The following is a 22672-nucleotide window of genomic DNA, read 5'->3' as shown; positions in this document are numbered from 1 at the left end:
TTTTGAGTTAAAAAAGAAAAAAGATACGCCAGGGGATCGGGTTTAACACTTTCTCATTTTTTGTGCCTCATTTTAGCTGACCCAGCTCAATAATGCATGGCGCCCAGTCCAGACTCTGACGATAAATGAGTCTCGGCGAACCTTGGCGGGGGCCAAGATGGACGGACTTTTGGCTCAAGATACCAAGCAAAGCATATGGCGTTCGCTCTAAGCGAGGCCACTGGCTCTTGTTCTAATAAAGTCCTTGGTGGCGGTGATGGCTTGGTTCGCAGCGTAGCTTTCCTTGAGGCTTGTCACGATGCAGAGTAACGTGTGATGACTTTGAGCCTGCCAAGTTGCACTAATCACTTAAACTGGTGGGTTTCTGTGGTCCATTCCTTGGATCAACAGGTCACGGAACTTTTATCTGTCAGAGTTTTAACCTCATGGTTTCGGTGACAATTAAGCTTAGCATCAGGGTTTGCCGTAGTACGAGTAAGTCGATTGGGCATTTGGTGATTGGGTTCTCACCGTATTATGATGTATGGTGTGTCATGCTTAAGGATACCAGGTTGGCAGGCAGGCAGCACAGTGATAGTATCGATGCCAGCGAATGAATCAACGTGAATATTGGGTTATCCTTTGCTGAGCCACCACATTTGACGATATAGGTTAACGTGTTAACAACCCCTTTATCTATGTACCTCAACCTTGTCGGCTGGACGGGTAGATCGGCGACACTTGGGTTATGCCATGATCCGATTACTGACTGGGGTTGGCAAAAGGTCAGAGTCACAATGGCACAGACTCGACAGAATAACCAACGTCTCGACGAGGCTGCTACCGTACACAGCAATATCTGGCAGTGGGAGACCTGTCGAGCCAATCATGGTGGTTCAAGGGATTATGATGCGATGGTTAAAACAAATAAGCATGCAGCCACCGAGCGCCAAGCTTTTTATCGGGCTGCACGGTAAAATTTTAAAAACAGAGACAAAAAGCTTCGCCCGCTGAGGGAGGGAGGGTCAGAGTTCACCATGAGCCTGTGGTGTCAGCCGAGTCATTATGGACAGGGATCTGAACGGACAGATCGGCACGCGAGAATTAGAAATATGGAGAGGCCCTGTCTAGCGCGACACCTTAAGTCCTTAACAGCACATGGGCGAGCTTCGAGATGCCGATATATCCAGATGGTGACATTGGTTAGACTCCGCCATGACGATTACAGCCGATTTCCTACCGCTATTGCTTCGGGACGTCTTGCGTGTGATTTAGAACACGACTTACACGACTCACAGTGAATGGAGTGACAACTACACAACAGCAAATTGCCTATTCACCATCACCTCTCCCTCTTGGCAACAGAACCTCGCTTCTCCTGTCCGCGGTTAGCGGCCTCTTAGCAGAAAGCCAAGACAAATCCTTGATCCACCCGGCACCGCGAACATGCCCGGGAATAAGAATCTCAGTGAGGTGTGCCCCAGATAATGCCATTGGATTGCAATCGTAATCAGAATCAGAAACGCCCATTTTTGTTTCCGCTACGTACCACTAGACCACCCCTGCAAAGCCAAAAAGCCAAGACGGTTGCGACGGCATCTCGCAACCATACCAAGACCACATCTCGCAAGCCACGGGCTCCAATTGACGGCCAACCATGTGTCCACTGTCCTCTTTTGCGGGCTCAGGCAGGGTCTGCCTGGACGCTGAGCACATTATCTCCTCCTGATGAGCGTCGCTGCGGCCTCGGGATTGGAAGACGCGGCTACTTCTCGTCACTTGTTGCTTGTAGGGACACGCCCCAGGACGGAATGACACCCGTGCCAAGCAAGTGGCTGACAACGCTTAAATTCATGCTTAAACCAGGGCGTTTTCCCTTTGCTCGAATGAGAGGCCGCCTGACCCAAGGCACCACCTGCGCCGAGCCCTGCCCGATCCGTCTTGGCAGTTGTGAAGGAATCAGTATTTTATTAATTGGGCGACTCGTAAAGTGAGAAAACGCCATTGTCTTTTCCGTGGGCGTAGACAATTTCCATGGCATCAGTGACAGTATTCTTGACGGCATCAGCTGCTTACAAAGTAGAACCAGGCAGTTTTGCTCAACCACACAAGCATTGGCACTCTACACAAGACGCTTCACTAAAAACAACAATGCTGCTGACTGACAAGGCTTCCCGCCGAGCCTTGGTACATACATAATCTTCACAATCCATCGTTGTTTCATCGACATGGCAATGTAATTGGAGCGTCTCGCCTGTCGTATTCCATCCTTGGTACTTGGCTGGGTTGCGGGTTAGTGTGTACCGTCCAGAGCCGATTTTCCGAGCTCAACCCTCAGACGACCAGCAGCTCAAATGGCCTTCCTCTCGCGTCAATTTCAAACAAACATGGGTCGTTGGTGCATGTATTGTCTGTACAGCCACTTCAGTACATTACATTACATCTCGGCTCTGTGACACAGCAGACTACGTAGTAGTATCCATAGGCCAAGCTTTAGACAAGTCTGAAAAAGCAGGGAGTTGGAGGCTTGAGCACTGGCACAAGACGCATGGCATGGCATATGATGCCGATCCTGATGCCTCAAGTCTCAGCACTCAAAAAATCCAACTCCCGTTCCAGCCGAGGGCGGTGACAATCAACAACTTACAGAGCAGTACATCCAGATCCAGTGGTTCACAGGGAGAGATGGTGATTCCTACAGCACATCGAAAGGGCCGTGGCTCTAGAAACACACCGAGACAGAGACGAGACATTAACAAACGCCCAGCTCGGCACAGCGGCACAGTCGACGTCATGTCCTGGGGACGTGGGGAATGGGGGACTTTGTCTCCAGCGGGGCAAAACCGCCGATTTTCCCGAGTTGACCTCATCCCAGGCCTTCCTGTCCACTGTGACTGCTACATCGAGAGCAGTACAGAACCCGCTAATGGTCAAGATCTTGATCACTGGAACCCGTGTTACGTGTCCTGGACAATCATGAGCTTTGGTGAGAAGAACAAGCATTGGGCTAGAGACGGGCGCTGTCGATCTCTCTGAAACCCTTCATCTCTGAATGGCCAAAACAAGAAACCTTCGTAGGAGAATTTATTAGAAGGAAAAAAAAAAGGACACACGGATCAGGATCTGGCGCTTGTTGGAAACAAGCAGTAAACGAGGTTATGCCTAATACACGCATTGATGCACAGTCTAACACCTTCCTTCCTGTTACAAGCCCAAGCTCAGCGGTAAAAGCGTGAACAAGAAGAAGAAGAACATCTCCCCAGCACTCTCCATTTTTTGATCCCCATAAGTCAATCAGTCAGTCAGTCACAGCGGTCAACGTTACCTGTGGTTGCATTTATTTCTGTGTATGATACGACACCCACTCGTGGAAGTGCGTGTATCACGGCAAAGGGATTTTTAGTGAGAATGCATGACAAAAGCCGCTCTATGACCGTTACCTGACATGGACATGATCGACAAGCCTCGCGCTGGGAGAGGCAGAGGCAGAAACAGGACCCCCAAATGAGGCAACTTCGTGGGTCCTTCGGAGATTCTCAAAGGCTTAAGCTTACCTTGAAGATCTCTATCAGTTGGACCCTAAACTTGAACATGCTGTGGTGCCTGGCAGACGTCATCTCGTCATCAACTGCTGAGCAAAACTTTATTTACAGGCGGCAGACGCCCATCACTTGAGCCGTGCGTGCCGGTGGGTGGTGATAATCTTGCTTGTTGTTGTTCTTCTGTCAGAAGAGGAAGTTGTTTAGAAATGCTGGTTTCTGTCTGTTTCGAATGGATTTCCATAACTGAACAACGGTTATGACGATGTTGCTGACTATGACCACCTACCTACTAAGGTACCTATTATTAGGGTGGCTGTGGAGGCTGATTGCGTGGGATTGAGTGATTACGAGCGTTGTTTCGAATGAGCCAACATCAACTGGCATGATAGGGTCTCCTGGTTGGTACCGTATGTACTGTACATATGCACGCGCAATGACACTGATCCATCTCGCTCAGGCAATTATTTACCGGATTGCACGAGCGTATCCGTAGATCATTAATTAACCACATCGTCAAGTTTACGTGAAACACAACCAGCAGAGGTTACATCGAGGTTACAGGAAACGGCTCTTGAGCGACAGCAAACAATTCGAGATTGTCTCAGCTGGGGCAGGCAATCAACCTGCGAGGAACTTTTTTTTTTTTTTTTTTTTTTTTTTTTTTTTTTTTTTTTTTTTTTTTTTTTTTTTTTTTTTTTTTTTTTTTTTTTTACAGCACTGATTATCCCTGATAGTTGATCAGAGGAGACCAAGTGGGCTATAAGACGACAAAGTACATGACCCTCTCCCTCTCTGACACCGGGAACTTTTGAGGAATAACTGATCGATCTTGGCACTTGCACAGGAAATGAAGTCAGGTCTGGTCCACCATCCACCAGGACTTAAGTCTGTGCAATGCCATGGAGTACGGAGTATCAAAACCTGATATCTCGTGCGAGCCAAGACGCTTTGAAGCTCGGCCTCTTGGACAATCGTAATTTGTGCCGTGACCCAACCCAAGCCAAACCAACTCAGTTAACTCCTTTTGAGTTGGGAAAAAACCCCAGATGATCAAAAGAGCACGACAAATCCGAGGCTGTTCCCGACAACCCCTAGACTCGGGCCACGGCACTTGGTGCCAAGCCTAAAATTTGGAGTGTTCCAAAGCCGCATCATCTGCCAAGGGCTGACGAAACCCAAATAAGGCTCAAAGGACGCAACAATAGCACTGTAACATGGAACGGGAAATACCTTTTTTATGTTTATTTGGTATCGTGCCATTTGTTAAATGAAATGTATCTTTCAAAGAAGGCATATTCCGTCAGAGACAAAAATGTCTTGCCAATTTCATCGCGAGCCAAGAACCGCTCATCATAATCCTGATACATAAGCACTGAGGTCTCGCTTAGGAGCATGGCCGCCTCTCCTGAACTATTTCTAGACGAGACCCATCCGGCCCTATTCTGCGCTTTGTGCGGTAGAAGGACGCACGTTGGACGATGATGCTGCTTCTCCCACAAGCCGAGAGTTCCGTTTCGTGGCCGACTGTCTTTTAAATTATAACACATGATGGACTTGTTTTTGATAGCTAACGAAATCTGATATAGCGGTGAAATTGTATGTACCGGTACCGTATCTGATACAGTACACACACACAACGACCGCTTGTAGAAAATTCACCCATTCACGTCCAGGCAGCCAAGACGATCAGCAGCCAAGCTTCAGTGACTTTTCAATCCCTGCACGGGGCTTTCCAGGAGCGGCTTAATTAAGCCTTCTGATGGGTTCTAGCCCCCGTCACCTGCTGAGGTAATGGGGCCAAGAGCAGCCAAGGGACAAGCCTCGCATTGGGCCTGGGGATCTCAGCCAGACAGAGCCAAGCCCAGCTTGAAATAAGCTCGGGAGGGATAATTGGCTTCCTGATATGCTTACTGTTTGCCGCATTGCCGCATGCAAATAAGGGTATCCGTACTTGGGTGGCTTTCAGAGGATCCGCGGTGGTGGGAACCGGAACCGTCACTGTCTGTCCTGTCTATGACTGCTGTAGTTTTGCTTGGACGGCTGATAAAGAGTGCCACTGACAGAGCATTGCAGCATTGGCATTGCGATATTTGCATTCTGGCCGAGTTATTGTTGGTTGGCGCAAGGAATGATTATAGTAGTATTTATGGTTATTCTTAGTGGTGCTTGGCATTTGCCTCTGTGAGACTTTTTTTTCTTCTTTTTCATTTACAACTACGGAGTACTATCCCTCCACTGGAACCTTAGTTTCACTCAACACCATCGGCATTGATCTCACGAGGCTTTACTCTTCCACTTGGTTTAATTTAAATGTTGAACAGAGTTCTGACTCATGAACTATCGTCGCCTCGACTCGAATCATTTGCCAGATGTTTCAGAGCAAGCTTCTCCCCTCCGGCCAACAAATCACGATAGGATCCCCTCAATGGCAGTGTAAATTATTCATTATATAACTTCCTCATCTCGAGCCGTCTATCCGAGTGATTGCGTTTCCCTTGCACCTTCCCCCCGACTCGCTTCTCGATAGTTCGAAACTCTAAGGCTCCATCTCGTATCGATAACGAAAAGGCCTCACCTGCACCAACTCGGATACATGGCAAAGGGTTCAGCTCTAATTATACCTACCAAGTATGTCCCCGCCCGTATCACGATACCTTGGACTCTCAGAAACAGCGAAACAATCAAGCCGGCCAGACGGGCGCACCGAAACGTCGCCGACGCACATTAGAATCGCCTGAGAGCGCCTCCCCCACGACTATACTCTATCTCCCGCTACTGGTAGATTCAGCTAGTCGTTCGAGGTTCCAGACTCTCTGCTATCAACGCCAGCGTGTGACGGACTTTTATCATAGAGGTAAGCTTCTTAATTCTACGCAGAATAAGCACTGCATTGCATTTATTGTATGATGAACCTGCAAACAATACAAACACACATACACACACACAAGTGGCTGTCAGTCACAACCACAAGCTCCTCCATCCACGGGTACCTCATTCCTGTGCCCATGCTACAACCTCCCACTACTGATCCGATAGCCGTGATCTGTCATGCATTTCCCTCCTTCTCACACCTATCATGCCCTTTCTGGACCCGACCCTGCCCTGGCCCTGCATCGTCATCTTTCCCCAAAAGCCCCTTGGTGGTGGGCCAGCTTCAAAAGCTTGTCCTGACCAACCTAAGCTTAGACGAGTCTTAGACGCTCTCAATCTCACCCCTAGGCAGTGCCCATCTAACTACACACCATCCCCTTTTCTTCACACCCTCCTTCTTTGCCGTCCTCCGTGCTTCTCCACACTCCCGGCCATGTCGTCGCCGAGTTATCCACCACCGACTCTACGCCTCCAGGCCTCTGATTCCCTTTTCTGACTTGCCTTTGCAACCTTATCTTGCTCTTGGCCCCTCCCTGTCTTCCCGTCTTGTCCGAGGACACGGTTCATTAAACCCTGCTGACCTGTTTCTGAATAAGAAGAACAACAGTACTGTACAGTTCTCTCTGATAACCTTGACTTGACATTCCACTCCAACATTACATGCTCGCTCGCTTCTTGTAGCAAATCATCGGTTTCACCAACTCGACGATAAACGCAGCAAGCCGTGGCTCTCGAGTAACTACAGACTCCTTGATAGGTATGTTTGTCTCCGTCTCAGATCTTGTGCCTTTTTCCTATGCCTCTGGTACTCGGTGCATCCGGCGCAATTCCTCCCAGGTGAGGCGGTTTGGTGCATGGATCAAGTGTCCTGGAAGCACTCGTGGGACCGTTGTGTTCACTAAACCGGGTTTCTCTGGCGCGCCTGAGAGCCGCAATCGACTCTTGTGCGTGTGTGCTTGCTTCTCATGGCGTGGTCCTGATCTGAATCGCAAGCTGTGTCTTGGCTCGAGTTGAATCAAGTCAAGTCGAGCACCTGCGAGATTGCTTGGCCCATCTTACTACATCCGACGAGTTCATGATGCACATCGCCAAGCGGCAAATACTCAATCTAAGGGAAATTTTAGTCGAGTGGATCATCCACTTAATCGGCTCCGACGGCACTCCCGCCAGGGAGTCGAGCCTCAAACCCCTGGGATGTGGGCTTGGAGTGTGTCACTGTACCGTTGCGTTGTGGTTTCCCTTACGACCTTGTTTTGGGGATTATATATGATCACCGGTGTGCAACTCATATCTTGATTCTATCCCCTTGCAACCTTTTCTCTCTTCACAACTCTACTACTCTACCAAGATACTTGACACCTGCACTCAAACATCATCTATCTACTGCTTCACGCATATACTTTACAGGCACAAGACTAACAAACCTACTTAGCCTTGTCACCTTACCAAGACCAAACAAACACTTTCATAAGCCCCAACGCTCTCAGGAACGCCAAGAAAGCGAAGGACGAGCCCACTTCCACAGGTGGATACGTGGACAAAATTCCGCTCAACCCTCAGCCCTTGTGGAGTCACCTTCGCACATTCAGCTTTCACACGCCCACGCCCTGGCTCGATCTGATCTAGTGGGGTGCCGCGTACAAACAAGCCAGAGCTTGCTTGGTTCTCACAAGGCCCTTATTTATAAAGACGCTGAGAACCTACCCAGGACACTGGATCTGGATCCATCACCCCCAAAACTTCTTTTTAACCTCCCCGCCCTTGTGCGGAATATCTCTTTCACATAACATCACATCACGTTACACACCTTCACAATGGAAACGTACCACGGATATGTGCGGACACCCGCCGATGCTATCAGATTATTCGAGGCTTGCCGATTAGGTATTCTGCCCCGTGTGCAACGACGACTTTCAGAGAAGGAGAGACAGTCAATTCGATCTGGTTCGGTTTTTGTTTGGGATGAGCGGGAAGCTGGTATGAGGAGATGGACTGATGGAAAGTCATGGAGCGCCAGCCGAGTGTCGGGAAGCTTCCTGACATACCGTGAGATGGAGGGCAAGCGAGGTGGTGGTTTCAACACTACCCGACGAGGTGGTGGAAAGACCCCAGACTCTGGACGCGGTAGCGACGAGGACCTAGATGACGGGGAGCCTGAGGGATACCGATACAAGGCGGACGGTTTGATGAAGCAATCTTTTAGCATCACTACTTCAACCGGCCAGCATCTTCACCTTATCTCATACTATTCTCGCCCTCAACCTGGCCAGCCTGAGCTTCAACAACCAACAAACGATCCCAGCTTGCGCGGCATAGTGCCTGTTAAGGGCATGTATCCTGAGTCTAGTATGGGAGAGGCGAACACTACGCCTGCTCTAACACGGGCGCCAATGCAGCAGCCTCCCTACATGGTTCCCCAGCAGGGTCAACAACCATACGCTCCATATGGCCAGCCTGGTTATGGATGGCCTCCTTCTCCCGTCGCTACTCCTCCTTACAGCCATTACGCCGCTCCTTATTCCCACGGTGTTCCTCAACAGCTTCCCCCTCACCCCGGCCACCCAGGTCTTCCTCACCCACACTACCACCATCAGGCACCTGTTTACGAGCAGCGTGCTCCTCTTCCTCCTCTGCCCACCAAGCCCACCTACCAATCAACATCTCCTCACTACTCACACCCTACTCTCCCTAGAGCCCACGACTCGCCTCGAGAGCATCATTTGCAGGCAGCTGCTCCAGCCGCCATGGTGAATGGACCTTCTCGCACGCATCAGGTTGCGCTCCCAGGTCTTGGTGCTGTCACAAATGGCCCTCCAGGATCGTCTCTCGCTGCCATCAGCACTCCCCCTAGCCGCACTATGAGCGTCAGCCCTCCACGCAGCTCTCATTCCGAAGCTCCTGCCACCACATCCAACAAGGCCAGTCTCTCAGCGCTTCTGCACCCTACTCCCGCACCTAGTGAAAGCGGCAGCGTCAAGCCTGGCAGCGCCAGTAGCAGCCCTAGAGCGGCTGGTGCCTGTGGTCTAGAGAAGGGCGGTGTCAGTGAGGACGCAAGAGTCTTGAAAATGCTGGACCGCAAATTTTGCCTCTAAAAACGCGAGGAAGCCGTTTTCAGGGACGTTGAAGAGGATTGGAGGCCAAAATCAGCCTAGTTAGAGGCTATCATGCCAAGGGGTTGCGTTTATCCATCATATGCATTGTCACGGCGTCTTCATTTTTTACGGGGCAGCAACCAAAGGGGGTTGACTGCGATCATTCAGCGTGCTATTTTACGACCGGTAAAGGAAGAGAAGAGGTATGAACGGGACGGTGTTTAGGGGTCATACAAGGCAGAGCCATGGTTCAGTGGTGTTTGGGTGCCATTGCAATACCAAATCATGTACATAGTTGCTGAACAATGTCAGAAGCAGCATATTGACCAAACTTGACCATCATCATCATTTTACCTGATTCATCGTGTCTGTATGTCTGAGTGACCCAGGGCGAGATGCCAGGCCGGCTGACGAAGCTGGTTGTACGTACGCGTTCAGTGTAAGTCAGGGGCGGCACAACGGCACGACGAGGTAGAATTTACAGTAGATTTAAGGTTGTTGTCAGTTGGAGGATAGCGTCTGCATTCCCGTTTATCCGTGTCTTTAGCTATTTGGCGGCGCGTAGTGCAGGGCCGCGTCATCCTGACGATGCCGAGATGCCGGGCAGGGTGTGGTACAGATCGTAAAGAACGCGTAAGGGAGAAACTGGGGAAGAAGAGGGAAATGATGCTGCTAAGCCAAAATAATAGAGGGTCTCGGATAGTTCCAGGCAATCCTTAATTTTATCTCGAAGCCTGGAATTGGGGTTTGCGTATAAGCGCTGTAGGGGTGCGATGGAAATAGGCGGCAATTTAGAGGCCTGGAGGCTGGAGGGGTGGCGAGAGGATGAAGCTATTGACGATAGTTGACAGTGCTATTTACGGACGAAAGACATGTCTTTTAAATTGGCTCGAATTGGGCTCGTGAGATTGGTCTGCTCGTACTTGAGCCTTTCATTGTAATGTTGATTTTAAAGCTACTTATTCGTATTAGTTAGCTAGTCACTGCATGCCAGTAGTTATATCGTGCATGGTTAATAGTCTTGACGACCTCACATGTTTAGTTGTCTATTATATAGTAGATAGATCTGGAGACTCATTGTAGTCGCATTTGAGTTATTCGAGCAGCCATTGTATTATACCTTAAAATAGTTTATTTCATCCTTAGATGCACGCAGTCAGTAGCGGGTCGCGTGTAAGTCGGATTATGGTTTAACCGATCCGAACACCGATTTGACAGCTGCTGCAAGTGCTACGCTACGCTACGCGCATCAATGGGCACAATAATCAAGCTTCGCGACGACTGATTGATTGTCTTTGTCCGCATCAATAGAGGACAATGAAATGACGACTCAATAGCTGAAAAACTCCCATCTCGATAATTAATCATCCTCGACTCAACTAAGATTGATCTTAACGATAACCATGCTGTTACAATCCATATAGCAACTCTACTCCAACTGTCACCTCGATTTGACCTGATCCTTTCTCTAATCACGTTTGCGCAAATACCATCATGTTCACCTTTTGCCCGCTCCAGGGCGCCCTTTCAGACTCGCCCGCTTCGCAATCGCTGCTTGAGCTCGATGGAGGAGTCAAGGTGCTGGTAGATCTAGGATGGGACGAGACCTTTGATGTTGAAAAGCTCAAAGAGATTGAGAAGTATGCCCCCCCACCCCCTGCGCATCTGATAGTGACGGCGATGGCTAACAAGCATGCGCTATAGACAAGTAACAACTCTCTCGCTCATTCTCGTTACACATGCGACAGCTTCGCATCTTGCTGCCTACGCCCATTGCTGCAAGAACATTCCACAGTTCACGCGCATTCCCGTGTATGCGACACGGCCAGTCATTGACCTTGGTCGCACCCTCATCCAAGACCTCTACACATCGAGTCCAGCCGCGGCGACAACAATTCCTCAGAGTTCGCTTACCGAGAGTGCATACTCGCTAACACAGACTGCGACGACTGCGCAGAACCTACTACTACAATCTCCTACGAACGAAGAGATTGCACGATACTTCTCCCTTATCCAACCGTTGAAATATTCACAACCGCATCAACCTCTCCCCTCGCCATTCTCACCGCCTCTTAATGGCTTGACTATCACCGCCTACAACTCTGGACATACCCTCGGAGGTACGATATGGCACATTCAGCACGGCCTAGAATCTATTGTGTATGCTGTGGACTGGAACCAGGCACGCGAAAATGTCTTTGCTGGAGCAGCTTGGCTGGGAGGTGCTGGAGGCGGTGGCGCTGAGGTCATTGAGCAACTGCGGAAACCAACTGCACTGATCTGCAGCAGTCGTGGCGCAGACCGAACTGCCCAGACTGGAGGTCGCGCAAAGCGAGACGAGCAGCTGGTCGACACTATCAAGGCTTGCGTGACACGGGGGGGAACTGTTCTTATCCCTGTGGATTCGAGTGCTCGAGTCCTAGAACTCTCATACCTCCTGGAACATGCCTGGAGGACCGATGCTGCTTCTGATAATGGCGTCCTCAAGACAGCCAAGCTATACTTGGCTGGACGCAATATGTCAAGCACAATGCGATACGCCCGAAGTATGCTCGAGTGGATGGACGATAGCATCGTTCAAGAGTTCGAGGCCTTTGCTGAAGGTCAACGAAAGGTCAACGGTGCAAACGATAAGAAGGAAGGTGGACCATTTGACTTTAAATATCTACGACTACTCGAGCGCAAAGCCCAGATCGCACGACTTTTAAGTCAGAACCCCGACAATGTATCGACAGAAGGCCGTGTTATTCTGGCCAGTGATAGCAGTATCGAGTGGGGTTTCTCAAAGGATTTGATCAAGGGATTGGCACGAGACTCGAGAAACTTGGTCATTCTAACAGACAAGCCGGGTCTATCAAAGACCGACAAGCCATCTATTGCACGGACACTATGGGATTGGTGGAAGGAGCGCAAGGATGGCGTGTCGGTGGAACAAACCGCAAACGGAGAGAATCTCGAGTTTGTCTATGCTGGTGGACGGGAGTTGGAGATCCGCGAGGCCCAACGTCATGCGCTAGAAGGTGACGAATTGGCACTATATCAACAATGGCTTGCGACTCAAAGACAGCTTCAGGCTACACAGCAGAGCGGAGGTGCAGCTGGACTTGAGGCCACAGCAGATGTCGTTGACGATGCTTCATCCGAATCCTCTTCTGATTCAGAAGATGAAGATGGAGAACAACAGGGCAAAGCCCTCAACGTCTCGACTGCTATCGCCCAAGCTGGCCGCAAGAATATTGTCCTTAAAGACGAGGATCTCGGTATCAACGTGCTCATCAAGAAGAAGGGCGTATATGATTTCGACTCTCGAGGGAAGAAGGGCCGAGAGAGGACGTTCCCTATCGCTATCCGAAGAAAGCGCCAAGACGACTTTGGAGAGCTCATTCGGCCCGAAGATTACCTACGTGCTGAGGAGAAAGAGGAAGAAGGGCAGGACAACACTAGCATGGAGGCTGCTGACGATAAGCTCGGCAAGAAACGAAGATGGGACGATTTTGCAAAGACTGTAGCCGGTGCCAAGCGGCAACAGGGTATGCGGGCTGGTTCTGCTGACGGAGAAGAGGCTGCAGCTGGTGACCATGATGGTTTCGTGCCTGATGAGCTCGATAGTGTCGAGGATATCGAGATCGAGGAGCCCACGGGGCCATGCAAACTCACATATCAGACCGAAACTGTCCAGACCAACATGCGCATTGCATTCGTTGACTTTAGTGGTCTGCATGACAAGCGGAGTCTTAACATGCTGATTCCCCTAATCCAACCACGAAAGCTTATTCTTGTCGGCGGTGAACGAGATGAGACACTTTCTCTGGCTGAAGACTGCCGTCGAGCACTGGGCGGAGATAATGGCAACGCGGATACAGGCAGTAAGCGTTCCGTTGACGTATATACTCCCGAGGTTGGGGTTGTCGTTGATGCCAGTGTCGATACCAACGCATGGGTTGTCAAGCTCGCTGACCCTCTTGTCAGAAAGATCAAGTGGCAAAACGTACGTGGTCTGGGCATTGTTACTATCACCGGACAGCTTCTTGCCACGCATCTCAACGAAGCCGCCGCAGCAGACGAAGATGCTGCCAACAAGCGCCAAAAGACAGAGGAAGCCTCCTCAACAACACTCACCAACATGGCCGCTGATATCCCCTCAGCCACACCAGTTCTCGACGTTTTACCGGCGAACCTCATCTCCGCCGTCCGCTCAGCAGCTCAGCCACTACACGTTGGCGATCTCCGACTAGCTGACCTCCGTCGTGCCATGCAATCTGCTGGACATGCAGCTGAATTCCGTGGTGAGGGCACACTAGTTGTCGACGGCACCGTGGCTGTCCGCAAGACCTCGGCAGGACGCGTCGAGGTAGAGAGTGTCGGTATGCCGACTGCACGAAGAAGCACTTTCTACGAGGTGCGCAAGATGATATACGATAACTTGGCGGTTGTGGCTGGTGCATAGAACGAAAGTCCATGAATGGTCACAGAAGAAGTTCGGGGCGAAGAAAAGAAAAGGAATGGGCGTAATCGATGGGATGCGCTGGTTTTTTTACTCTACTGAAGAAAGAAGGACAAGCAAGATAAGACAAAGGTGTATTCTCTCTGGGGAATGAATTTGGTTACAACGAGCCACAACGGGGTTGGAGATTGCAGAGGATGGAGGTTGAGATAGATTCAACAAAGGCATCAAAGCCACTTATTCTCCATCTTGCTTTCGGTGTTCATGGCTTTCACTGTAAATTTCGACGAACAAGTAAAGGACTGAAGCATATCATGATAAGTCACAAAATCGATTCCAGGCACATGCATCTATGAATCTTTATGAGATCTGATCATTATATTGATGTTCATCTCTTGACAGACAGATCTACTTTCTCGTCGTCTCACTCGGCCTGAACGGACCCTGATCAAAGCTCTTCCAAATTAACGCTCATAAACGGTGTGAAGAGCGCCCAAACGCCTAGCAATGCAAGTCTATTCAACCATATCCAAGTGCCCCAACACCAATTTTCATCTTACAGGCTGCATAGGCGCCATCTCATACTCTCCACCACCATCCGGCCCCCTTCCTCTCGCAGCGATACCCATCTCCTCATCAACAGGAGGAGGCTGCGGCGCTGCACCTTCGGCCCCTGTAGCTGGGAGAATGGGACGACCGCCGAAGAAGACAGGCTGCAGCTCGCGATACTGACAGCCCCAAGTTCCGACACCAATACATAGCCCAGATGAGACAAACATGGTGAACCACCAGGCTCCGTGGCGGGGGATGTGGCCGCTGTAAAGGGATACGAATACGAGGTTGAGAAAGTGGACGGTCAATGCGAAATCGGGTACGAGTTTGGAGCGAGCGATGAGGGCGACTATTGCGATAGGACTATAATGTGTTAGTAGTGAACGATAAGAGGAGCTTCTGTTATTCAAGCAGTGGAAAGAACTCACATAATCAGCCCGCCGTCCAACAGGAACACAAATGCCATGAGCCATCCATGTGTGGTATCTCCTCTCAGCCCCTCCCATCCAAATACAAGCGTCCAGCTAAACCCAGAGCCAGAGACAAGCGCCGTAAAGACGATCAGAACGAGTGCAGCGAAGTAGTATATCGCCTGTAGCGTCGCGATCTGGCCAGCGATCTTTAGGGGCGCAAGTTCAGCGAGGGCGCCTGCGCGCGGAGGTTTACGACGTCGAGGCATTTCGTTTTCTTGCTCCAAGTTGTTGTAAGAGGCCAAGTGTAGAGGGTGCAGCAGTCGTCGGTCATCGAAGGGGCATGTCTCGTGAGTGAGGGTCTTGTGATGTCTTGTTTGAGCTTTCGGCTTTAGCGCATGAACCTTGTATTCCCAGCTCCTTCTCGTCTCTTGAAGCTTGAATATTGAAAGCAGGACTCAACAGAAGCTGAGGATCAGTAGACAAAGAAAAAGGAAAAGGAAAAGGAAAAGTGAAAGGAGAGAAGAAAAGTTGAATGCAGGGAATAAGTCGAGTTGCTTGAAATAAGGGAAGTAAAGGACAATCAAAGGACAGATTAAAGTGCATCAGCCACACAAAGCAAAGCAAAGCTACCCTGAAACGTGGCTTGTGCTCTGTCCACTAAGCCACTTCGATCTCACCGCCCTGTTTTTCTGCCGCTTCTGCTCGTCATAATGTAACCTCAGCTTTAGTAGAAGATACACGGCTCATGAGATTTTGTACTCCGTGTGTCCCGCCCTCATCACCATCACCAATTAACTCTCTCGCATAAAAACCACAAAAAATAAACAAACACGCAATGGGTTTCTGGCCATTCTCAAGCGAATCCCGCGCCGACGCCATCCGCTCCGGCGACGCGATACCAAACCGTCAAGAGCGCAAGATCTGCTGGGCCGCCCGCGATGCCTACTTCAACTGTCTAGACGCCCACAACATCGTCGACGCCACCAAGGATCCATCAGCGACAAAGAAGGCTTGTCCAGTCGAGACGGCGGACTTCGAGAGGGACTGTGCGGCTGCTTGGGTCAAGTACTTCAAGCAGTGGAGGGTTGCCGATATTCAGAAGAAGCGACGCCTGGACGAGTTGAGAGCACAGGGTGCACAGGAGATGACGGTTACGACGAGCTTTGCGCCAGAGGGCGGTGCTGGGGAGAAGGGCAAGGGCGTGGGCGATATTCAGGCCATGTTGGACAAGAAGAAGTAAAATGACCTGGAGCAATAAGACGATGGATGAATGAGACAACGGACAGACACGGAAAAGGAAAAAAGGCTTCACAAGAGGCCAGTACTTGTTATACATATTTGTATTATATCACTGTAAACTACCACAATACCACCAACTCACACCCCAAAAGTTACAATCACAACTGCAATTGCACTCACTGTACCACACCACACCACACCACGCCCATTCCTCCCAATGAGCCAACTCAAGTCTTTATCCTACCAAATCTATCTATTCCTACTATCTAAGCCGCTGCCTGTGCAAGCCCTGCCAGCTGATGAAAACCCAAGAGAGGACAATAAGTATATGACAAAAACGAGATATCATGTGAAAAGGGGGCCGGTCAACAAAGAATTGATTAACGACCAGGAAAAAAGTGAATAAAAAACAGACCGTAGCGTGCTAAGCGTGGTGGTATCATCCATATCTTCTTCTTCTTTTGATAAAAGGAACCATATCTGCACTCGCTCCAGAGACGCCGACCGCCCTTGAACCTGGCGATACGGACGGCTCGCCCACCCACCACCACCTTTCCGAGTGCTTCTCTGCTTCGTGGCTGACAAAGGAAAATGTGACTGAAATAGAAACTTGCTTTCATAGGCCGAGGCCGAGTCCAGTATGCCAAAGATGTTGATTGACAGAATAACGATAAGGAAATAGTGCAAGGCTGGTCAAGGAATGGTCCAGCTCAAGAGTGTGATAGAAATGTGAATAAAGGGGTGTCGCCAGGTGTCTCGCTTTTCTAATGCATCATTGGTGGTTGGCGATGGTTCCGTCGCTCGTCAACCTTGTGTATGTATCTGCGTCGTTCGCTTTCTTAATCGTGAATCCATCGTTGTCCTCCTCGACAAACCTGCAGGTGACTCCTTGGTTTGACCTTGGTCGCAACCTAAGCTACCAGTCGTACTCCATTGTCGTCTGTCCCATCCTTCCTTGGTAATGGAGGCAGCTCCTTGTTGAGACTATCGATGCTCACTCTCTGTCCTTGATTGACGGGACCTGTACCATTGCTCAGACCTGCATAGCCACTATCTGCGCTTCCGGGTCCAGCATATCCTGACTTGGGAGGAGTTGGGGGCGGTGCTCTCGTCGGAGGTAGGCTCTTGTTGAGGTCTTGAGAGGTTTTCGGAGGCTTGGCCTCGGTGTCGTCGCGGCCATTTTCACCGGCCTCCTGCACCACCGGCAAGATAGGCTCATGCTGCAAAGAATCGCGGTTGTCCCTAGAAGTGCCAGTAGTCAAGACTCGGTCTGGAACCTGGTTCTCGGTATGTCCATGCCTCTCAGAGCGCTCGGCCTCCTTATTAGCCCGTTCGAGTGTTTCCTGAGCTTCCGGAGATCGTGGGCCAGGTGGTGGAGGTGGCACATGGGTTGGCATCGGTGGAACAGCCTGAGACGACCTCCGGCGAGAATTCCAGCTTGACACCCTGTTTTCTGAACGTTGAGATTCAATCATTTCCTGATGTCTCCTTTCGGCTTCCCTGTGAGCCTCTTCGGTGGACATGGTGACACCTTCGATGAAATGGTAGAACCGGTCACCATACTGGTCAGGTGGTAGTGCTGAGATTTGGGTCTTGTCACTGGATAAGCCCTTCCAGAAGTGCTCGATCTTTTTGACGATTCCATACTAAATCATGTCAGTTGTCGTCGGGTTCAGCATTGGTGCAATACTTACATGAGTGAGACAGTCGATGACTCCGAGATAGTAAATTTCATCCCCTGGAGTGTTATCTTCATGGGTCGCCCTAAAACCACCGTCATCCTGTCCAAATACCCATCCAGGTCGATGTTGGCCTTCTTGTAACTCATCAGGCATCTTGTTAGCTGACTGGCCCATGGGTACTGGTCGCTCCTGGCGAATCATCTGTCTCAGTTCCCTAGCCTTACGTTGGTTTTCTAATTTGGATGGTGTGCGAAGGAGGACCGAGTTGGGCTCGTCGTCGGGAGACTTCTCACCACCAGGGTTGAACACTTGTAGTGTCTTGTCACGAAGGTTCTCTTCATTCCCTCGAGAGACATCATGTATGCCAACCAGTAGTGAGTAGTCCATGATCTTAAGTCTCTTCAGGAGAGCAACATCCCGTTGTAGTTGCTCAAGAAACATGCGCTTCTTCTGAATGCCCAACTCGAGGCTCCGCTGTCGCCTCAGCCAGTTGAGATCCTTCAAGGTCGCCCTGGGATTTTTCTCCAAATCCTCTTCCCTGTAGTCTCGACCAATAGTAGAGCCCTTCAGATCGAAAGTGGTGTGAATATCTCGGTGTGGGGGAAAGAGGTTGTTCATCACAACAAAGTGAATCTTTTTTCCATATGGCATCTTGACTCGATGGAGGCCGTAAAACTGTGAGAGAAGCATGTTTGGGTTGTCTTTAACATGCTGGTAGTATTCTTTAAGGATCTTGCGAAGAAACTTATGTTCAGCATGGTGGATGGTCTTGATGATGTACTTGTAATCCCGTGAGAAGTAAAAGAAACTTCCGCTCTTGCCAGGAGATCCCAGCTCAGAAAGAATATACTTGCCCGTGAGCGACATCAGATAATCGGCAGGGTCCAGGCGGAAGAGAGCTCGGAGGCGACGAAAAACCCAAGGAGCGTAGTCCTTGAACTTGAAGTCATACTTGGCAGACGGCACCAGCTCGTTACCGGCGATGTCAAATGTCGACTTCTGCTTAGTCTCAAAATCGGCATCTGTCAACTCTCGGTCGAGCTTGGCATTCGTCCTCGAAACCGAAACACGAATACCTGTAAGCATGTTGTAGGCCGTCTCCCAGTTGGCGTGATTCTCGTCAACCTTGGTACCAACAAGAACACGATCGTCATCCTCCTCCTCCTTTCTCCTCCTCTTGCTAGCTCTCTTTTGTCGCAATGCCTCTGCCCAACGAAGAGCATCCTCATCTGGTACAATCTCATCCCGTGGTCCATCTGACTGCATTGATCGAGTTGGCCTTCTACCCATACTCAACGAGGGTCGTCGGCCACTTGAGCTTCCAGCATTAGTAGGGGAGAAGCGGCCACTAGCTTGAGCTGTATCCATTCCGTCTTTTGAACCGCGCCCAGGCACGTATTTTGGTACATCGAGAGTATGTCGTTGCTTGAGACCAGGGGGTGCTTGTAAGTGTCCTGTGGATGAGGCTGCTGCGCTTGGCGGGTTATAGATTGGTGGTGATGACAATCGATGAGCACCATTTGTGCGAGGGTGCAGTGCCTGCGCTGCGTCGGTGTTCGTATTATTATTCGCCGAGAGAGCAGTTTGTGACTGAGAACCGCGCGGCTCTACAGGGAATGGAGAAAGTGAGAGTGTGTGGTTTCCATCAAAGCTCCTGCTTGGGGGTTTCTCAGAGGTCCCCTCTGTCGTTTGGGGTTCCGAAGGTAAGGGCTTTGATAGTATGTTGTTTTGTTGATGATTATTGGTAGAGGCTGTGTTGGAATTGATGCCATTGGTATCGGATGAGTGTTGGCGTGTGCGGTCGACTAGGTTCGCTGTGCCATTAGGCATGGGCTGCTGCCCAAACTTGCCGACTCCATTTACATCGTCTTGTTGGGTGTGAGTAGCCGTGGCGGACATGCCGTTGGAATTGGAGCTCATGCTCGTGGGCCGCGTGCTGTTACTGTTGCCATTCATAGGCGCCGGTGTTGAGTCGGAGACGTCGGACGCGTGCGTAGAGGAAATTGAGCTCTCGTCAAAGCTCTCATTGATCGTATCGGATCGGGCGTGGCGGATAGAACCCCCATTCACCCTCTCCTTGTTTACGAAGCCGAACTGGTTCGTGGGATCAAGGTTGAGGATATCGGGGTTATTGCTAAAGATTGTGGAATTGTCCTGATCGGAGAGAAACGATGGCATGTCGAGCGGGAATGTGAAGAGCTCGCTGGAGGCCAAGACCAGCGAGTGCTGACGCGGTAGATGCTACTAGGTGAAGTGACGCTATTTCGAGCCTAAATCGGGGGTTGTGGATGTGATAATATCGTCGAGACGTCGTCGGGCTCTGCAATCACTTGGCTTCCTGTCGCAGTGGCTCGCTCTCACTAACTCTGGGATGAGTATTAACGTTGCTGGTGGACAATGGGCGGTAGAGACGAGAGAGAGGGAAATTGGTTCGACGGCCTTGCGGGCTGGGCGCACGGGGGGATGCTTGGCGGGTCGACCAATGGGCAGGGCAGGGACACCACGCTGGGGTGAAAAGTCGAGGGGGGAGAGCGAAAGCCCAGGCGAAGTTGAAGCTGTAGATTAAAAGGGCTACGGGAGTTGTATGAAGATGATTGCGATGGGAAGCGATTTCGTGTATCAAATTCCCAATTAATGTGCTGTCGAATTAGATCGAATTCTGGGTGTGAGGTGAGGTGAGGTGGGCGACGGAGACGGAGAAGAGAGACGGAGGATGGATGGTGTAGTGTACCTAGTGTTGGTTGATGGTGGTGGTGAGGCTGGGAGAAATCCGGGTGGGAAAAATTGACGGGGGCCTGGGCTTGTTCTTTCAGTAGTTGCAGCAGCTCCTTCCTGCCTGGCCTGGCCTGTACCTAAAACTGGAAATGAGGCGTCTCTCTGTGTGTCCTGTAAGGAAGAAGGGGGAAGGAGATGGTACCTTACCCAATGGGATAAAGGATGGGGAGGGGGGACGCACCCGGGATCCCGGCTGATATGGGATGTGAGGATTGGTGGACGGCGTGACACCTCAGGCTCTGTTTTACGGGGCACAACGTATTCAGGGCTATCTTTCAGTGCACTCCACCCACTGAAGCAAGGCGACTGGGCTGTGTGGACCGCTGAAAGGAGAGGGTTTGCGTGGCATAGGTCCCACGCCAGATGGGCTTGGCTTGGGGCTTGGCAGACGGCCCTGGAAACCCGTCTCCCGTCCGTCTGATGCCGCTGCTACTATTTATCGGTGGCTTGCAATATTGGCGTCTAGCTCTTGTATTTTGAGAGGTACGGTACGGGTCAGAGAAAAGATACACGCCATTGACACAATCTAAGATGCCATTAGAAGTGCCGGTCGGTTGTGGTGTTGTCAGATTTGACGATCTGTGGCCATAATCATCCTCCTTATCTCGCCAAGGGGTTGCTAACATGAGAGAGCAGCCAACTTTACAGTGCAGTACTCCGTACAGCATTATAGCCCAGGCTTTCTCCATGATTCAATACGATCTCCCTATTCAATGTCATCCTTGTCATGAAGCATCAATCAGTGCCCGTCTCATTCTAAGTTTGCCTCAGAAGTCGAACAGTGGGTAACGAGTTATATCTCGACTCATGTCTCTTCAACATGAAACTTGTGGTCTTCAAGCGTTGACTCTTCCTCTGTTCTGTAGAAAACAGGTTCAGTAACTTGATGTTGATTCAGCTGATCCGATTTCAATATTGTTCGGATGCTTTAAAGGCTTTGAGTGCTTGTTACTGGCTATTAAAGAACCTTGTAAGTCATCTGCAGCCTGGATTGGATCCCGTCAACATCAATCACCCCAGGCACCGTTAACACAGCCACGGGGGATCAAGATCCACTCTCCTGGTCTCCCCCATCTCTTTCAATCTCGTTGTCGTGGATATGAAAACCAAGCTACCTAAGGACTAATCTACCAGTATTTACTCCTCATCTCAACTTGAACATGAAATAGTGAGAATGATTTGTATGTGGCAACATATTTTTGTTGGTGGTGTTTCTTCAAACTACACACACCATTCAACTAATGGCAACTGATCGTCGTTTCGGCTGATATGTCGATTTGCAAGATCGGCGCCATTCTCTCATGTTCCAAGTCCCAAGACATTTGTTCCTGTCCCTTGTTTTTTGTCTTGACCGCTAGCTAGCACATTCCGTCATGGCTGCAACCCTTCTGACACCAGCGGTGTTTATGCGGCTGATCTACCATCCAACATCCGTCCATACTGCGATAATCCCGCGGCTTTACTTGTATAACATCCGATATGTTTATGTGAGAGCAATACCATGATCTTGGGTCTTGTAAATGTTCATTAGGGTTATGGTGGCTGTGAAGGAGTCTTGCTCTAAAGAACGTGTGAATAACCTAAGCTGTCACTCAAAGCTCGTATCACGGGCATGTGCGTTTGCTGTAACACATGGAGAGCTTCGTTATACATTATATGACTTAGGTTATCATGCTACACTCACAACTGATTCTCATCTTCAGTATCAGACTCGTCACGAGAAAGCCAAGCTCATCATCTTACAACATATCAAACCCAATATCTAAACAAGCTCTTCATTCTCCACAACATCTCCTATACTCTTGGCTGCCTCTTCCTCTTCAATGACATTTGTCTCCCTACCCCTGCCAAGCCACTCACAGAGCACGGCCCTTCTCGGGGTTGGCGAAGAATGCGAGCAACCATGACAGATGTAAAGGATCCACTGCCTACGCAATCCTTCATGAATTCCTTCAAGTACAGCTAACTCAACTCTCTTGGCCTTCTCTCTCGCAATAAAAAGGAGGGCTGTGGTTTTCAGGAACATGCGTAGTCTGGTGCTAAATAACGCGCCTTTGCTGATTAGATACGTAAAAGCCCTAAC

At 50.1% G+C, this 22672-nt stretch overlaps 5 protein-coding genes across 5 annotated transcripts; 3 read left to right on the top strand and 2 right to left on the bottom strand.

The window, feature by feature from the left end:
* Positions 1-8206: 8206 nt before the first annotated feature.
* Positions 8207-9484, top strand: J7337_009868 (uncharacterized protein; the record flags this gene model as incomplete). The annotated part of the gene is made up of 1 exon (XM_044827463.1): positions 8207-9484. The coding sequence occupies one exon, from the start codon at positions 8207-8209 to the stop codon at positions 9482-9484; it is 1278 nt and encodes a 425-aa protein (XP_044678057.1).
* A 1494-nt stretch (positions 9485-10978) lies between these two features.
* On the top strand, positions 10979-13931 carry J7337_009867 (uncharacterized protein; the record flags this gene model as incomplete). The annotated part of the gene is made up of 2 exons (XM_044827462.1): positions 10979-11124; positions 11189-13931. 2 exons carry the CDS (start codon positions 10979-10981, stop codon positions 13929-13931), a joined length of 2889 nt encoding a protein of 962 aa, XP_044678056.1.
* A 548-nt stretch (positions 13932-14479) lies between these two features.
* J7337_009866 (uncharacterized protein) lies at positions 14480-15159 on the bottom strand (the record flags this gene model as incomplete). Its single annotated transcript, XM_044827461.1, has 2 exons — positions 14480-14843; positions 14909-15159. The coding sequence occupies 2 exons, from the start codon at positions 15157-15159 to the stop codon at positions 14480-14482; spliced, it is 615 nt and encodes a 204-aa protein (XP_044678055.1).
* Positions 15160-15728: 569 nt separating this feature from the next.
* Positions 15729-16133, top strand: J7337_009865 (uncharacterized protein; the record flags this gene model as incomplete). Its single annotated transcript, XM_044827460.1, has 1 exon — positions 15729-16133. The coding sequence occupies one exon, from the start codon at positions 15729-15731 to the stop codon at positions 16131-16133; it is 405 nt and encodes a 134-aa protein (XP_044678054.1).
* A 910-nt stretch (positions 16134-17043) lies between these two features.
* Positions 17044-19992, bottom strand: J7337_009864 (uncharacterized protein; the record flags this gene model as incomplete). Its single annotated transcript, XM_044827459.1, has 2 exons — positions 17044-17778; positions 17827-19992. 2 exons carry the CDS (start codon positions 19990-19992, stop codon positions 17044-17046), a joined length of 2901 nt encoding a protein of 966 aa, XP_044678053.1.
* Between the last annotated feature and the right edge of the window lie 2680 nt (positions 19993-22672).

Source organism: Fusarium musae, chromosome 7 (assembly GCF_019915245.1).
Source record: "Fusarium musae strain F31 chromosome 7, whole genome shotgun sequence".
Classification (NCBI taxonomy): Eukaryota; Fungi; Ascomycota; class Sordariomycetes; order Hypocreales; family Nectriaceae; genus Fusarium; species Fusarium musae.
Note: the sequence above shows the minus strand (reverse complement) of the source record. Positions and strands in the feature narration are given on the sequence as shown.